Raw genomic sequence first — 18,319 nt, forward strand, 5'->3', positions numbered from 1 at the left:
CTGTCATGTCCTGGTGCGCGCGGCTCCGCTCCCTAGGGCGCGCGCGCGCGCCAGCTCTCTAAGATTTAAAGGGCCAGTGCACCAATGATTGGTGCCTGGCCCAATCAGCCTAATTAGCTTCCACCTGCTCCTTGGCTATATTACCTCACTTCCCCTTCCCTTCCTTGCCGGATCTTGTTGCCTTGTGCCAGAGAAAGCGTTTAGTGTTGTCCAAAGCCTGTGTTCCAGATCTCCTGCTATCCATATTGACTACGAACCTTGCCGCCTGCCCCGACCTTCTACTACGTCTGACCTTGCCTCTGTCTAGTCCTTCTGTCCCACGCCTTCTCAGCAGTCAGCGAGGTTGAGCCGTTGCCGGTGGATACGACCTGGTTGCTACCGCCGCAGCAAGACCATCCCGCTTTTCGGCGGTCTCTAGTGAAAACCAGTAGCGACTTAGAACCGGTCCACCGACACGGTCCACGCCAATCCCTCGCTGTCACAGAGGATCCACATCCAGCCTGCCGAATCGTGACAGTAGATCCGGCAATGGATCCCGCTGAGGTGCCGCTGCCAAGTCTCGCTGACCTACCCACGGTGGTCGCCCAGCAATCGCAGCAGATTGCCCAACAAGGACAGCAGCTGTCGCAGTTGATCGCCACGTTACAGCAACTTCTGCCACTGCTACAGCAGCAACCATCTCCTCCGCCAGCTCCTGCACCTCCTCCGCAGCGACTGGCCGCTCCTAGCCTACGCTTGTCCCTGTCGGACAAATTTGATGGGGACTCTAGACTCTGCCGTGGCTTCTTGTCTCAATGTTCCTCACATATGGAGATGTTGTCGGACCAATTTCCTACAGAACGGTCTAAGGTGGCGTTCGTAGTGAGTCTTCTGTCGGGAAAGGCCTTGTCTTGGGCCACACCGCTCTGGGACCGCAATGATCCTGCCACAGCCACAGTCCAGTCCTTCTTCGCTGAAGTCCGTAGTGTCTTCGAAGAACCAGCCCGAGCTTCTTCTGCCGAGACTGCCCTGCTGAACCTGGTCCAGGGTAATTCTTCAGTAGGTGAGTACGCCATCCAATTTCGTACTCTCGCTTCCGAATTATCTTGGAATAACGAGGCTCTCTGCGCGACCTTTAAAAAAGGCCTACCCAGTAACATCAAGGATGTGCTGGCCGCACAAGAGATTCCTGCCAACCTGCAAGAACTTATCCATTTGGCCACCCGCATTGACATGCGTTTTTCTGAGATACACCAGGAGCTCCGCCAGGAAAAAGACCTTGATCTCTGGGCACCTCTCTCACAGTATCCTTTGCAATCTACCCCTGTGCCTCCCGCCGAGGAGGCTATGCAAGTGGATCGGTCTCGCCTGACCCATGAAGAGAGGACTCGCCGTAGGGAAAACAATTTATGTCTGTACTGCGCCAGAACCAAACATTTCTTGGTGGATTGCCCTATTCGTCCTCCACGTCTGGGAAACGCACGCACCGAGCTCACGTGGGTGTGGCGTCTCTTGGTACAAAGTCTGCTTCTCCACGTCTCACTGTGCCCGTGCGGATTTCTCCTTCTGCCAACTCCTCCCTCTCAGCCGTGGCCTGCTTGGACTCTGGTTCTTCTGGAAATTTTATTCTGGACTCTTTGGTGAATAAGTTCTGCATCCCGCTGACCCGTCTCGTCAAGTCGCTCTACATTTCTTCGATCAACGGAGTGAAGTTGGACTGTACTGTGCGTTACTGCACAGAACCCCTCTTAATGTGCATTGGACCCCATCACGAAAAGATTGAATTGTTCGTCCTTCCCAACTGTACCTCTGAAGTCCTCCTCGGTCTGCCATGGCTCCAGCATCATTCTCCCACCCTTGACTGGACCACCGGGGAGATCAAGAATTGGGGCCCTGCTTGCCGCAAGAAATGCCTCACATCTGCTCCCAGTCCCGTCAGGCAAGCCTCAGTGCCTCCTCCTACACCTGGTCTCCCCAAAGCCTATCAGGACTATGCTTTGCCTCCTCATAGCCCCTGTCCTGGTAACACTCTGCCCCGTGCCAAGCTTCACCCTCTGCCCTCCCTCTCCATTCCCACTCCTGCTGAACTGCCTGCCTTTGATGAGGAAACCCTACAATCGCTCCCAGTGTCCTCGTCCCACGTGAAGCAATTACCGGACAATAAAAAGGGGGAGACCTAAGGGGGGGTACTGTTACGCCGAGCGCTCCGGGTCCTTGCTCCTCCCCGGAGCGCTCGCGGCGTTTCTCTCTCTGCAGCACCCGCTGTCAGACCCGCTGACCGGGAGCGCTGCACTTACATTGCCGGCGGGGATGCGATTCGCATAGCGGGACGCGCCCGCTCGCAAATCGCATCCCAAGTCACTCACCTGTCCCGGCCCCCGGCTGTCATGTCCTGGCGCACGCGGCTCAGCTCCTTAGGGCGCGCGCGCGCCAGCTCTCTAAGATTTAAAGGGCCAGTGCACCAATGATTGGTGCCTGGCCCAATCAGTCTATTAGCTTCCACCTGCTCCCTGTCTATTTAACCTCACTTCCCCTTCCCTGCTTTGCCGGATCTTGTTGCCCTTGTGCCAGTGAAAGCGTTTAGTGTTGTCCAAAGCCTGTGTTCCAGATCTTCTGCTATCGCCATTGACTACGAACCTTACCGCCTGCCCCGACCTTCTGCTACGTCTGACCTTGCCTCTGTCTAGTCCTTCTGTTCCACGCCTTCTCAGCAGTCAGCGAGGTTGAGCCGTTGCCGGTGGATACGACCTGGTTGCTACCGCCGCAGCAAGACCATCCCACTTTCCGGCGGGCTCTGATGAAAACCAGTAGCATCTTAGAACCGGTCCACCGACACGGTCCACGCCAATCCCTCTCTGACACAGAGGATCCACCTCTAGCCTGCCGAATCGTGACATTTATGAGGTATATTATAGGGTATGATTACTTTCTATTATAGATGTTTATGTGGTATATTTTAGGGTATGATTACTTTCTGTTGTAGATGTTTATGCGGTATATTATAGGGTATGATTACTTTCTGTTGTAGATGCTTATGTGGTATATTATAGGGTATGATTACTTTCTGTTGTAGATGTTTATGCGGTATATTTTAGGGTATGATTACTTTCTGTTGTAGATGTTTATGTGGTATATTATAGGGTATGATTACTTTCTGTTGTAGATGTTTATGTGGTATATTATAGGGTATGATTACTTTCTGTTGTAGATGTTTATGAGGTATATTATAGGGTATGATTACTTTCTGTGTAGATGTTTATGTGTTATATTTTAGGGTATGATTACTTTCTGTGTAGATGTTTATGTGGTATATTATAGGGTATGATTACTTTCTGTTGTAGATGTTTATGTGGTATATTATAGGGTATGATTACTTTCTGTTGTAGATGTTTATGTGGTATATTTTAGGGTATGATTACTTTCTGTTGTAGATGTTTATGTGGTATATTATAGGGTATGATTACTTTCTGTTGTAGATGTTTATGTGGTATATTATAGGGTATGATTACTTTCTGTTGTAGATGTTTATGAGGTATATTATAGGGTATGATTACTTTCTGTGTAGATGTTTATGTGTTATATTTTAGGGTATGATTACTTTCTGTGTAGATGTTTATGTGGTATATTATAGGGTATGATTACTTTCTGTGTAGATGTTTATGTGGTATATTTTAGGGTATGATTACTTTCTGTTGTAGATGTTCATGTGGTATATTTTAGGGTATGATTACTTTCTGTTGTAGATGTTTATGAGGTATATTATAGGGTATGATTACTTTCTGTTGTAGATGTTTATGAGGTATATTATAGGGTATGATTACTTTCTGTTGTAGATGTTTATGAGGTATATTATAGGGTATGATTACTTTCTATTATAGATGTTTATGTGGTATATTATAGGGTATGATTACTTTCTGTTGTAGATTATGTGGTATATTATAGGGTATGATTACTTTCTGTTGTAGATGTTTATGAGGTATATTATAGGGTATGATTACTTTCTGTTGTAGATGTTTATGAGGTATATTATAGGGTATGATTACTTTCTGTTGTAGAGGTTTATGAGGTATATTATAGGGTATGATTACTTTCTGTTGTGGATGTTTATGTGGTATATTATAGGGTATGATTACTTTCTGTTGTAGATGTTTATGTGGTATATTATAGGGTATGATTACTTTCTGTTATAGATGTTTATGTGGTATATTATAGGGTATGATTACTTTCTGTTGGAGATGTTTATGTGGTATATTATAGGGTATGATTACTTTCTGTTGTAGATGTTCATGTGGTATATTATAGGGTATGATTACTTTCTGTTGTAGATGTTTATGAGGTATATTATAGGGTATGATTACTTTCTGTTGTAGATGTTTATGTGGTATATTTTAGGGTATGATTACTTTCTGTTGTAGATGTTTATGAGGTATATTATAGGGTATGATTACTTTCTGTTGTAGATGTTTATGAGGTATATTATAGGGTATGATTACTTTCTGTTGGAGATGTTTATGAGGTATATTATAGGGTATGATTACTTTCTGTTGTAGATGTTTATGTGGTATATTTTAGGGTATGATTACTTTCTGTTGTAGATGTTTATGAGGTATATTATAGGGTATGATTACTTTCTGTTGTAGATGTTTATGAGGTATATTATAGGGTATGATTACTTTCTGTTATAGATGCTTATGTGGTATATTTGAGGGTATGATTACTTTCTGTTGTAGATGTTTATGAGGTATATTATAGGGTATGATTACTTTCTGTTGTAGATGTTTATGTGGTATATTATAGGGTATGATTACTTTCTGTTGTAGATGTTTATGTGGTATATTTTAGGGTATGATTACTTTCTGTTGTGGATGTTTATGTGGTATATTATAGGGTATGATTACTTTCTGTTGTAGATGTTTATGTGGTATATTTTAGGGTATGATTACTTTCTGTTGTAGATGTTTATGAGGTATATTATAGGGTATGATTACTTTCTGTTGTAGATGTTCATGTGGTATATTATAGGGTATGATTACTTTCTGTTATAGATGTTTATGAGGTATATTATAGGGTATGATTACTTTCTGTTGTAGATGTTTATGTGGTATATTATAGGGTATGATTACTTTCTGTTGTAGATGTTTATGTGGTATATTATAGGGTATGATTACTTTCTGTTGTAGATGTTTATGAGGTATATTATAGGGTATGATTACTTTCTGTTGTAGATGTTTATGTGGTATATTTTAGGGTATGATTACTTTCTGTTGTAGATGTTTATGTGGTATATTATAGGGTATGATTACTTTCTGTTGTAGATGTTTATGCGGTATATTATAGGGTATGATTACTTTCTGTTGTAGAGGTTTATGTGGTATATTATAGGGTATGATTACTTTCTGTTGTAGATGTTTATGTGGTATATTATAGGGTATGATTACTTTCTGTTGTAGATGTTTATGTGGTATATTATAGGGTATGATTACTTTCTGTTGTATAGGTTTATGAGGTATATTATAGGGTATGATTACTTTCTGTTGGAGATGTTTATGTGGTATATTTGAGGGTATGATTACTTTCTGTTGTAGATGTTTATGTGGTATATTATAGGGTATGATTACTTTCTGTTGTAGATGTTTATGAGGTATATTTTAGGGTATGATTACTTTCTGTTGTAGATGTTTATGTGGTATATTATAGGGTATGATTACTTTCTGTTGTAGATGTTTATGAGGTATATTATAGGGTATGATTACTTTCTGTTGTAGATGTTTATGAGGTATATTATAGGGTATGATTACTTTCTGTTGTAGATGTTTATGAGGTATATTATAGGGTATGATTACTTTCTGTTGTAGATGTTTATGAGGTATATTATAGGGTATGATTACTTTCTGTTGTAGATGTTTATGAGGTATATTATAGGGTATGATTACTTTCTGTTGTAGATGTTTATGTGGTATATTATAGGGTATGATTACTTTCTGTTGTAGATGTTTATGTGGTATATTTTAGGGTATGATTACTTTCTGTTGTAGATGTTTATGTGGTATATTTTAGGGTATGATTACTTTCTGTGTAGATGTTTATGTGGTATATTATAGGGTATGATTACTTTCTGTTGTAGATGTTTATGTGGTATATTTTAGGGTATGATTACTTTCTGTTGTAGATGTTTATGTGGTATATTTTAGGGTATGATTACTTTCTGTGTAGATGTTTATGTGGTATATTATAGGGTATGATTACTTTCTGTTGTAGATGTTTATGTGGTATATTTTAGGGTATGATTACTTTCTGTTGTAGATGTTTATGTGGTATATTACAGGGTATGATTACTTTCTGTTATAGATGTTTATGAGGTATATTACAGGGTATGATTACTTTCTGTTGTAGATGTTTATGTGGTATATTATAGGGTATGATTACTTTCTGTTGTAGATGTTTATGTGGTATATTTTAGGGTATGATTACTTTCTGTTGTAGATGTTTATGTGGTATATTACAGGGTATGATTACTTTCTGTTATAGATGTTTATGAGGTATATTACAGGGTATGATTACTTTCTGTTGTAGATGTTTATGTGGTATATTATAGGGTATGATTACTTTCTGTTGGAGATGTTTATGTGGTATATTATAGGGTATGATTACTTTCTGTTGGAGATGTTTATGTGGTATATTATAGGGTATGATTACTTTCTGTTGGAGATGTTTATGAGGTATATTATAGGGTATGATTACTTTCTGTTGTAGATGTTTATGTGGTATATTATAGGGTATGATTACTTTCTGTTGTAGATGTTTATGAGGTATATTGGAGGGTATGATTACTTTCTGTTGTAGATTATGTGGTATATTTTAGGGTATGATTACTTTCTGTTGTAGATGTTTATGTGGTATATTGGAGGGTATGATTACTTTCTGTTGTAGATGTTTATGAGGTATATTATAGGGTATGATTACTTTCTGTTGTAGATGTTTATGTGGTATATTATAGGGTATGATTACTTTCTGTTGTAGATGTTTATGTGGTATATTATAGGGTATGATTACTTTCTGTTGTAGATGTTTATGTGGTATATCATAGGGTATGATTACTTTCTGTTGTAGATGTTTATGTGGTATATTATAGGGTATGATTACTTTCTGTTATAGATGTTTATGAGGTATATTATAGGGTATGATTACTTTCTATTGTAGATGTTTATGTGGTATATTATAGGGTATGATTACTTTCTGTTGTAGATGTTTATGTGGTATATTATAGGGTATGATTACTTTCTATTGTAGATGTTTATGAGGTATATTATAGGGTATGATTACTTTCTGTTGTAGATGTTTATGAGGTATATTATAGGGTATGATTACTTTCTGTTGTAGATGTTCATGTGGTATATTATAGGGTATGATTACTTTCTGTTGTAGATGTTTATGAGGTATATTATAGGGTATGATTACTTTCTGTTGTAGATGTTTATGTGTTATATTATAGGGTATGATTACTTTCTGTTGTAGATGTTTATGAGGTATATTATAGGGTATGATTACTTTCTGTTGTAGATGTTTATGAGGTATATTATAGGGTATGATTACTTTCTGTTGTAGATGTTTATGAGGTATATTATAGGGTATGATTACTTTCTGTTGTAGATGTTTATGTGGTATATTTTAGGGTATGATTACTTTCTGTTGTAGATGTTTATGAGGTATATTATAGGGTATGATTACTTTCTGTTGTAGATGTTTATGTGTTATATTATAGGGTATGATTACTTTCTGTTGTAGATGTTTATGAGGTATATTATAGGGTATGATTACTTTCTGTTGTGGATGTTTATGAGGTATATTATAGGGTATGATTACTTTATGTTGTAGATGTTTATGCGGTATATTATAGGGTATGATTACTTTCTGTTGTAGATGTTTATGTGGTATATTTTAGGGTATGATTACTTTCTGTTGTAGAGGTTTATGTGGTATATTATAGGGTATGATTACTTTCTGTTGTAGATGTTTATGTGGTATATTATAGGGTATGATTACTTTCTGTTGTAGATGTTTATGTGGTATATTATAGGGTATGATTACTTTCTGTTGTAGATGTTTATGTGGTATATTATAGGGTATGATTACTTTCTGTTGTAGATGTTTATGTGGTATATTATAGGGTATGATTACTTTCTGTTGGAGATGTTTATGTGGTATATTATAGGGTATGATTACTTTCTGTTGTAGATGTTTATGTGGTATATTTTAGGGTATGATTACTTTCTGTTGTAGATGTTTATGTGGTATATTATAGGGTATGATTACTTTCTGTTGTAGATGTTCATGTGGTATATTATAGGGTATGATTACTTTCTATTGTAGATGTTTATGTGGTATATTATAGGGTATGATTACTTTCTGTTGTAGATGTTTATGTGGTATATTATAGGGTATGATTACTTTCTGTTGTAGATGTTTATGTGGTATATTTTAGGGTATGATTACTTTCTGTGTAGATGTTTATGTGGTATATTATAGGGTATGATTACTTTCTGTTGTAGATGTTTATGTGGTATATTATAGGGTATGATTACTTTCTGTTGTAGATGTTTATGAGGTATATTATAGGGTATGATTACTTTCTGTTGTAGATGTTTATGAGGTATATTTTAGGGTATGATTACTTTCTGTTGTAGATGTTTATGAGGTATATTATAGGGTATGATTACTTTCTGTTGTAGATGTTTATGTGGTATATTATAGGGTATGATTACTTTCTGTTGTAGATTATGTGGTATATTTTAGGGTATGATTACTTTCTGTTGTAGATGTTTATGTGGTATATTATAGGGTATGATTACTTTCTGTTGTGGATGTTTATGTGGTATATTTTAGGGTATGATTACTTTCTGTTGTAGATGTTTATGTGGTATATTATAGGGTATGATTACTTTCTGTTGTAGATGTTTATGTGGTATATTATAGGGTATGATTACTTCCTGTTGGAGATGTTTATGTGGTATATTATAGGGTATGATTACTTTCTGTTGGAGATGTTTATGTGGTATATTATAGGGTATGATTACTTTCTGTTGTAGATGTTTATGTGGTATATTATAGGGTATGATTACTTTCTGTTGGAGATGTTTATGTGGTATATTATAGGGTATGATTACTTTCTGTTGTAGATGTTTATGTGGTATATTTTAGGGTATGATTACTTTCTATTGTAGATGTTTATGTGGTATATTATAGGGTATGATTACTTTCTGTTGTAGATGTTTATGTGGTATATTTTAGGGCCCCCGCTGACCCCGCTCTTTGCTCTGTTAAACAAATAGTTTTTCACCTTCTGTTTGTCTTATTCCCATTAACCAGCAGTAAACGACCTCTGAGCCGTGTGGTGTCAGCGCGGTGGAGACGGTACAGCAGAGCCGCAGGATCCAGTCATCATGTTGGTCTTCATCTGGTTCATCCTCGTCATCACGGCGGTGGACACTGAAGGTAGGTCCCAGAAGGGTCATTCTGAAGGTCTACAATCGGGCTGGGATTGGGATATGACCATACAGGGTCTAGGAGGGACCAGAACCATCCCGGAGCTTAGAGGGTCCAAGAACAATTACTGAGGTCCAAGAGGTGTCCCCGCCAGGTGTAGGTCCAAGAGGTGTCCCCGCCAGGTGTAGGTCCAAGAGGTGTCCCCGCCAGGTGTAGGTCCAAGAGGTGTCCCCGCCAGGTGTAGGTCCAAGAGGTGTCCCCGCCAGGTGTAGGTCCAAGAGGTGTCCCCGCCAGGTGTAGGTCCAAGAGGTGTCCCCGCCAGGTGTAGGTCCAAGAGGTGTCCCCGCCAGGTGTAGATCCAGGAGGTGTCCCCGCCAGGTGTAGGTCCAGGAGGTGTCCCCGCCAGGTGTAGGTCCAAGAGGTGTCACTGCCAGGTGTAGGTCCAAGAGGTGTCACTGCCAGATGTAGGTCCAGGAGGTGTCACTGCCAGGTGTAGATCCAGGAGGTGTCACTGCCAGGTGTAGGTCCAAGAGGAGTCACTGACAGGTGTAGGTCCAAGAGGTGTCCCCGCCAGGTGTAGGCCCAGGAGGTGTCACTGCCAGGTGTAGGTCCAGGAGGTGTCACTGTCAGGTGTAGATCCAAGAGGTGTCACTGCCAGGTGTAGGTCCAAGAGGTGTCACTGCCAGATGTAGGTCCAGGAGGTGTCACTGTCAGGTGTAGATCCAAGAGGTGTCACTGCCAGGTGTAGGTCCAAGAGGTGTCACTGCCAGGTGTAGGTCCAAGAGGTGTCACCGCCAGGTGTAGGTCCAAGAGGTGTCACCGCCAGGTGTAGGTCCAAGAGGTGTCCCCGCCAGGTGTAGGTCCAAGAGGTGTCCCCGCCAGGTGTAGGTCCAAGAGGTGTCCCCGCCAGGTGTAGGTCCAAGAGGTGTCCCCGCCAGGTGTAGGTCCAAGAGGTGTTCCCGCCAGGTGTAGGTCCAAGAGGTGTCCCCGCCAGGTGTAGGTCCAAGAGGTGTCACTGCCAGGTGTAGGTCCAGGAGGTGTCACTGCCAGGTGTAGGTCCAGGAGGTGTCACTGCCAGGTGTAGGTCCAGGAGGTGTCACTGCCAGGTGTAGGTCCAGGAGGTGTCACTTCCAGGTGTAGGTCCAAGAGGTGTCACTGTCAGGTGTAGGTCCAGGAGGTGTCACTGTCAGGTGTAGGTCCAAGAGGTGTCACTGCCAGGTGTAGGTCCAATAGGTGTCCCCGCCAGGTGTAGGTCCAAGAGGTTTCCCCGCCAGGTGTAGGTCCAAGAGGTGTCACTGCCAGGTGTAGGTCCAAGAGGTGTCACTGCCAGGTGTAGGTCCAAGAGGTGTCACCACCAGGCATAGGTCCAGGAGGATTTTGTACAATAAAACAAAAATGTGTGCAGTTCACAGCTAAAAAGTCTGAGATTGATCCGATACCCTACGGTATAAATTAGAATAAATATGTGCAAAAAGACAACCATAGAGGACACGGCAGTGAGGTGATGACCACCATAGATGGCGATAAATGTCACCATGACAGCAATCACAGGTCTGACCAATAAAGGTGGTGACTGCAGGAGAAGCTTATGTCCTCATACCTGACCCTACACCAACCAATAGACCTGTCCTCCTCATACCTGACCCTACACCAACCAATAGACCTGTCCTCCTCATACCTGACCCTACACCAACCAATAGACCTGTCCTCCTCATACCTGACCCTACACCAACCAATAAACCTGTCCTCCTCATACCTGACCCTACACCAACCAATAGACCTGTCCTGCTCATACCTGACCCTACACCAACCAATAGACCTGTCCTCCTCATACCTGACCCTACACCAACCAATAGACCTGTCCTCCTCATACCTGACCCTACACCAACCAATAGACCTGTCCTCCTCATACCTGACCCTACACCAACCAATAGACCTGTCCTGCTCACACCTGACCCTACACCAACCAATAGACCAGTCCTCCTCATACCTGACCCTACACCAACCAATAAACCTGTCCTCCTCATACCTGACCCTACACCAACCAATAGACATGTCCTGATCATACCTGACCCTACACCAACCAATAAACCTGTCCTCCTCATACCTGACCCTACACCAACCAATAGACCTGTCCTCCTCATACCTGACCCTACACCAACCAATAGACCTGTCCTGCTCATACCTGACCCTACACCAACCAATAGACCTGTCCTCCTCATACCTGACCCTACACCAACCAATAGACCTGTCCTCCTCATACCTGACCCTACACCAACCAATAGACCTGTCCTGCTCACACCTGACCCTACACCAACCAATAGACCAGTCCTCCTCATACCTGACCCTACACCAACCAATAAACCTGTCCTCCTCATACCTGACCCTACACCAACCAATAGACATGTCCTGCTCATACCTGACCCTACACCAACCTATAGACCTGTCCTCCTCATACCTGACCCTACACCTACCAATAGACCTGTCCTCCTCATACCTGACCCTACACCAACCAATAGACCTGTCCTGCTCATACCTGACCCTACACCAACCTATAGACCTGTCCTCCTCATACCTGACCCTACACCAACCAATAGACCTGTCCTCCTCATACCTGACCCTACACCAACCAACAGACCTGTCCTCCTCATACCTGACCCTACACCAACCAATAGACCTGTCCTGCTCATACCTGACCATACACCAACCAATAGACCTGTCCTCCTCATACCTGACCCTACACCAACCAATAGACCTGTCCTCCTCATACCTGACCCTACACCAACCAATAGACCTGTCCTCCTCATACCTGACCCTACACCAACCAATAGACCTGTCCTGCTCATACCTGACCATACACCAACCAATAGACCTGTCCTCCTCATACCTGACCCTACACCAACCAATAAACCTGTCCTCCTCATACCTGACCCTACACCAACCAATAGACATGTCCTGCTCATACCTGACCCTACACCAACCTATAGACCTGTCCTCCTCATACCTGACCCTACACCTACCAATAGACCTGTCCTCCTCATACCTGACCCTACACCAACCAACAGACCTGTCATCCTCATACCTGACCCTACACCAACCTATAGACCTGTCCTCCTCATACCTGACCCTACACCTACCAATAAACCTGTCCTCCTCATACCTGACCCTACACCAACCAACAGACCTGTCCTCCTCATACCTGACCCTACACCAACCTATAGACCTGTCCTCCTCATACCTGACCCTACACCTACCAATAAACCTGTCCTCCTCATACCTGACCCTACACCAACCAATAGACCTGTCCTGCTCATACCTGACCCTACACCAACCTATAGACCTGTCCTCCTCATACCTGACCCTACACCAACCAATAGACCTGTCCTCCTCATACCTGACCCTACACCAACCAACAGACCTGTCCTCCTCATACCTGACCCTACACCAACCAATAGACCTGTCCTGCTCATACCTGACCATACACCAACCAATAGACCTGTCCTCCTCATACCTGACCCTACACCAACCAATAGACCTGTCCTCCTCATACCTGACCCTACACCAACCAATAGACCTGTCCTCCTCATACCTGACCCTACACCAACCAATAGACCTGTCCTGCTCATACCTGACCATACACCAACCAACAGACCTGTCCTCCTCATACCTGACCCTACACTAACCTATAGACCTGTCCTGCTCCTACCTGACCCTACACCAACCAATAGACCTGTCCTGCTCATACCTGACCCTACACCAACCAACAGACCTGTCCTCCTCATACCTGACCCTACACCAACCAATAGACCTGTCCTCCTCATACCTGACCCTACACCAACCAATAGACATGTCCTCCTCATACCTGACCCTACACCAACCAATAGACCTGTCCTGCTCATACCTGACCCTACACCAACCAACAGACCTGTCCTGCTCATACCTGACCCTACACCAACCAATAGACCTGTCCTGCTCATACCTGACCCTACACCAACCAATAGACCTGTCCTGCTCATACCTGACCCTACACAAACCAACAGACCTGTCCTCCTCATACCTGACCCTACACCAACCAATAGACATGTCCTGCTCATACCTGACCCTACACCAACCTATAGACCTGTCCTTCTCATACCTGACCCTACACCAACCAATAGACCTGTCCTCCTCATACCTGACCCTACACCAACCAATAGACCTGTCCTGCTCATACCTGACCCTACACCAACCTATAGACCTGTCCTGCTCATACCTGACCCTACACCAACCTATAGACCTGTCCTTCTCATACCTGACCCTACACCAACCAATAGACCTGTCCTGATCATACCTGACCCTACACCAACCAACAGACCTGTCCTGCTCATACCTGACCCTACACAAACCAATAGACATGTCCTGCTCATTCCTGTCCCTACAACAACCATTAGACCTGTCCTGCTCACATCTGACCCTACACCAACCATTAGACCTGTCCTGCTCACATCTGACCCTACACCAACCAATAGATATGTCCTGCTCACACCTGACCCTACACCAATCTATAGACCTGTCCTGCTCATACCTGACCCTCCTCCTCATACCTGACCCTACACCAACCAATAGACCTGTCCTGCTCACACCTGACCCTTCTCCTCACCCTTACCGTACACCAACCAATAGACATGTACTGCTCATACCTGACCCATCTCTTCATACCTGACCCTTCTCCTCACACCTGACCCTACACCAACCTATAGACCTGTCCTGCTCATACCTGACCCTACACCAACCAACAGACATGTCCTCCTCATACCTGACCCTACACCAACCAATAGACATGTCCTGCTCATACCTGACCCTACACCAACCTATAGACCTGTCCTTCTCATACCTGACCCTACACCAACCAATAGACCTGTCCTCCTCATACCTGACCCTACACCAACCAATAGACCTGTCCTGCTCATACCTGACCCTACACCAACCTATAGACCTATCCTGATCATACCTGAACCTACACCAACCAATAGACCTGTCCTGATCATACCTGACCCTACACCAACCAACAGACCTGTCCTGCTCATACCTGACCCTACACAAACCAATAGACATGTCCTGCTCATTCCTGTCCCTACAACAACCATTAGACCTGTCCTGCTCATATCTGACCCTACACCAACCAATAGATATGTCCTGCTCACACCTGACCCTACACCAATCTATAGACCTGTCCTGCTCATACCTGACCCTCCTCCTCATACCTGACCCTACACCAACCAATAGACCTGTCCTGCTCATACCTGACCCTTCTCCTCATCCTTACCGTACACCAACCAATAGACATGTACTGCTCATACCTGACCCATCTCTTCATACCTGACCCTTCTCCTCACACCTGACCCTACACCAACCAATAGACATGTCCTGCTCATACCTGACCCTACACCAACCTATAGACTTGTCCTTCTCATACCTGACCCTACACCAACCAATAGACCTGTCCTCCTCATACCTGACCCTACACCAACAAATAGACCTGTCCTGCTCATACCTGACCCTACACCAACCTATAGACCAATCCTGATCATACCTGCCCCTACACCAACCAATAGACCTGTCCTCCTCATACCTGACCCTACACCAACCTATAGACCTATCCTGATCATACCTGACCCTACACCAACCAATAGACCTGTCCTGATCATACCTGACCCTACACCAACCAACAGACCTGTCCTGCTCATACCTGACCCTACACAAACCAATAGACATGTCCTGCTCATTCCTGTCCCTACAACAACCATTAGACCTGTCCTGCTCACATCTGACCCTACACCAACCAATAGATATGTCCTGCTCACACCTGACCCTACACCAATCTATAGACCTGTCCTGCTCATACCTGACCCTCCTCCTACCTGACCCTACACCAACCAATAGACCTGTCCTGCTCATACCTGACCCTTCTCCTCATCCTTACCGTAGACTAACCAATAGACATGTACTGCTCATACCTGACCCATCTCTTCATACCTGACCCTTCTCCTCACACCTGACCCTACACCAACCTATAGACCTGTCCTGCTCATACCTGAACCTACACCAACCAACAGACCTGTCCTGCTCATACCTGACCCTACACCAACCTATAGACCTGTCCTGCTCACACATGACCCTTTTCCTGCTCATACCTGACCCTTCTCCTGCTCACACCTTACCCTTCTCTTGTTCATACCTGACCTTTCTCTTGTTCATACCTGACCCTTCTCCTCATACCTGACCCTTCTCTATATACCTGACCCTTCTCTTGTTCATACCTGACCCTTCTCCTCATACCTGACCCTTCTCTTATTCATACCTGATTCCTCTACTCATACGCAACCCTTCAGATCATACTTGACCCTTCTCCTGCTCATACACAACCCTTCAGATCATACCTGACCCCTCTCTTGCTCATATGTGACTCTTCTCTTGCTCATACACAACCCTTCAGATCATACCTGATCCCTCTCTTGCTCATACGTGACTCTTCTCTTGCTCATACACAACCCTTCAGATCACACCTGACCCCTCTCTTGCTCATGCATGACCCTTCTCCTGCTCATACACAACCCTTCAGATCATACATGACCCCTCTCCTGCTCATACACAACCCTTAAGATAATACCTGACCCCTCTCTAGCTCATACCTGACCCTTCTCCTGCTCATACCTGACCCTTCTCCTGCTCATACCTGACCCTTCTCCTGCTCATACCTGACCCTTCTCCTGCTCATACCTGACCCTTCTCCTGCTCATACCTGACCCTTCTCCTGCTCATACCTGACCCTTCTCCTGCTCATACCTGACCCTTCTCCTGCTCATACCTGACCCTTCTCCTGCTCATACCTGACCCTTCTCTTGCTCATACCTGACCCTTCTCCTGCTCATACCTGACCCTTCTCCTGCTCATACCTGACCCTTCTCCTGCTCATACCTGACCCTTCTCCTGCTCATACCTGACCCCCCTCTTGCTCATACCTGACCCTTCTTCTGCTCATACCTGACCCTTCTTCTGCTCATACCTGACCCTTCTCTTGCTCGTATTTGACCCTTCTCTTGCTCGTATTTGACCCTTCTCCTGCTCGTACCTGACCCTTCTCCTGCTCGTACCTGACCCTTCTCCTGCTCGTACCTGACCCTTCTCCTGCTCGTACCTGACCCTTCTCCTGCTCGTACCTGACCCTTCTCCTGCTCGTACCTGACCCTTCTCCTGCTCGTACCTGACCCTTCTCTTGCTCGTACCTGACCCCCCTCTTGCTCATACCTGACCCTTCTCTTGCTCATACCTGACCCTTCTCTTGCTCATACCTGACCCTTCTCTTGCTCATACCTGACCCTTCTCCTGCTCATATCTGACCCTTCTCCTGCTCATACCTGACCCTTCTCTTGCTCATACATGACCCTTCTCCTGCTCATACATGACCCTTCTCTTGCTCATATCTGACCCTTCTCCTGCTCATATCTGACCCTTCTCCTGCTCATACATGACCCTTCTCTTGCTCATAACTGACCCTTCTCCTGCTCATACCTGACCTTTATCTTGCTCATAACTGACCCTTCTCCTGCTCATACCTGACCTTTCTCCTGCTCGTACCAGACTCTTCTGTCCAAACCTGACAATTCTACTCATAGACCTCTACTCTAACATATTCTGCCATGGAAATGTTTTTTTAATGTTTCCTTGCATTGGACTATAGGCTGACCTCAGAACAAAACATGTGATTAACAAAGTTGCACTTTTACAGGTCATATGATCAATAGTAACCTATATTACGTTGTGCTCGTCTCTTGCAGGTTGTTCTCATGGGGTCCACAGATCTGCAGAGATCGTCATCTTCTGTGATTACTTCAACTATGGCAAAAATCAGCATGAATTGGGGACGTTCACGAGGTTTGTAGAAGATGTTCAGAATGTCACCAACCAGCAGCCGAGGCTGCACCTGCACGACTTCGACTACAAGAACATCCAGGAATATTATGGCACCTATCGGGGGCCGGTCAGGTATATCACACAGAAGAATTACATCGTTAGTTTTATTAACTTCATGACATGGAGACCACAGCCCGACACTGCCCACAAGCCACACATCCTCATCCTCATGCTTGATGGCCAGGAACCCTACCTGTTTATGAAGCCCAAGATCCACAAACTGAAGAGAGCCGGGGTGGAGATATTTGTGGTGGGAGGCAGAAGATTCCAGAACCATGAATTCAATGATATTGTGTCCTACCCACTAAAGACCCATTTATATAACATTCTGGAGTACCCAAGCCTTGACGGAGCCCTGTCCGCATTGACACGGTCGGTGTGTCGCAGCATTGAGGGGAAGGAAAGACGTGCCAAGAAAGCTCGTAAGTGTCCTGACTTAAAGGGGTACTCCACCCCTAGACATCTTGTCCCCTATACCAAGGATAGGGGATAAGATATCTCATCACGGGGGACCCCCACAATCTCTGTGCAGCACCCAGCATTCGTGAAGTCACGACCACGCCCCTCGTGACATCTCACCATGCCCCCTCAATGCAAGTCTATGGGAGGGGGCGTGGCAGTTGCCACGCCCCCCTCCCATAGACTTGCATTGAGGAGGCATGGTGTGATGTCACAAGGGGCGTGGTCGTGACGTCACAACCCCCCGCCGCCCGCTCCAAGGATCTCCTGTCTCTATGGGTCTCTGCATAGAGAAAAATACCGGCCATGCTAATTTGCATAATTAATTATATATGCCTGACATCACAGGATACACATAAGCGGGTCAAATTTTGGCCTATTCTGACCCCTATAACTTTTTTATTTCTTCGTATATGGGGCCTGTATGAGGGTCATTTTTGTGCCC

At 44.4% G+C, this 18,319-nt stretch overlaps 1 protein-coding gene across 3 annotated transcripts in view; it reads left to right on the top strand.

The window, feature by feature from the left end:
• Positions 1–18,319, top strand: part of LOC130347215 (scavenger receptor cysteine-rich domain-containing group B protein-like) — a 72,605-nt gene that overhangs the window by 39,051 nt on the left and 15,235 nt on the right. For 2 of the 3 annotated variants that reach the window (XM_056554638.1, XM_056554637.1), the window contains 2 exons: positions 9,346–9,471; positions 17,280–17,837. In XM_056554638.1, coding sequence (XP_056410613.1) covers positions 9,420–9,471; positions 17,280–17,837 — 610 coding nt within the window. In that variant the 5' untranslated portion in view covers positions 9,346–9,419. Of the gene's footprint in view, positions 1–9,247; positions 9,472–17,279; positions 17,838–18,319 lie in introns of those variants that run through there. The other variant, XM_056554639.1, reaches the window with a different exon arrangement.

This window comes from Hyla sarda, unplaced genomic scaffold (genome assembly GCF_029499605.1).
Source record: "Hyla sarda isolate aHylSar1 unplaced genomic scaffold, aHylSar1.hap1 scaffold_820, whole genome shotgun sequence".
Lineage (NCBI taxonomy): Eukaryota > Metazoa > Chordata > Amphibia > Anura > Hylidae > Hyla > Hyla sarda.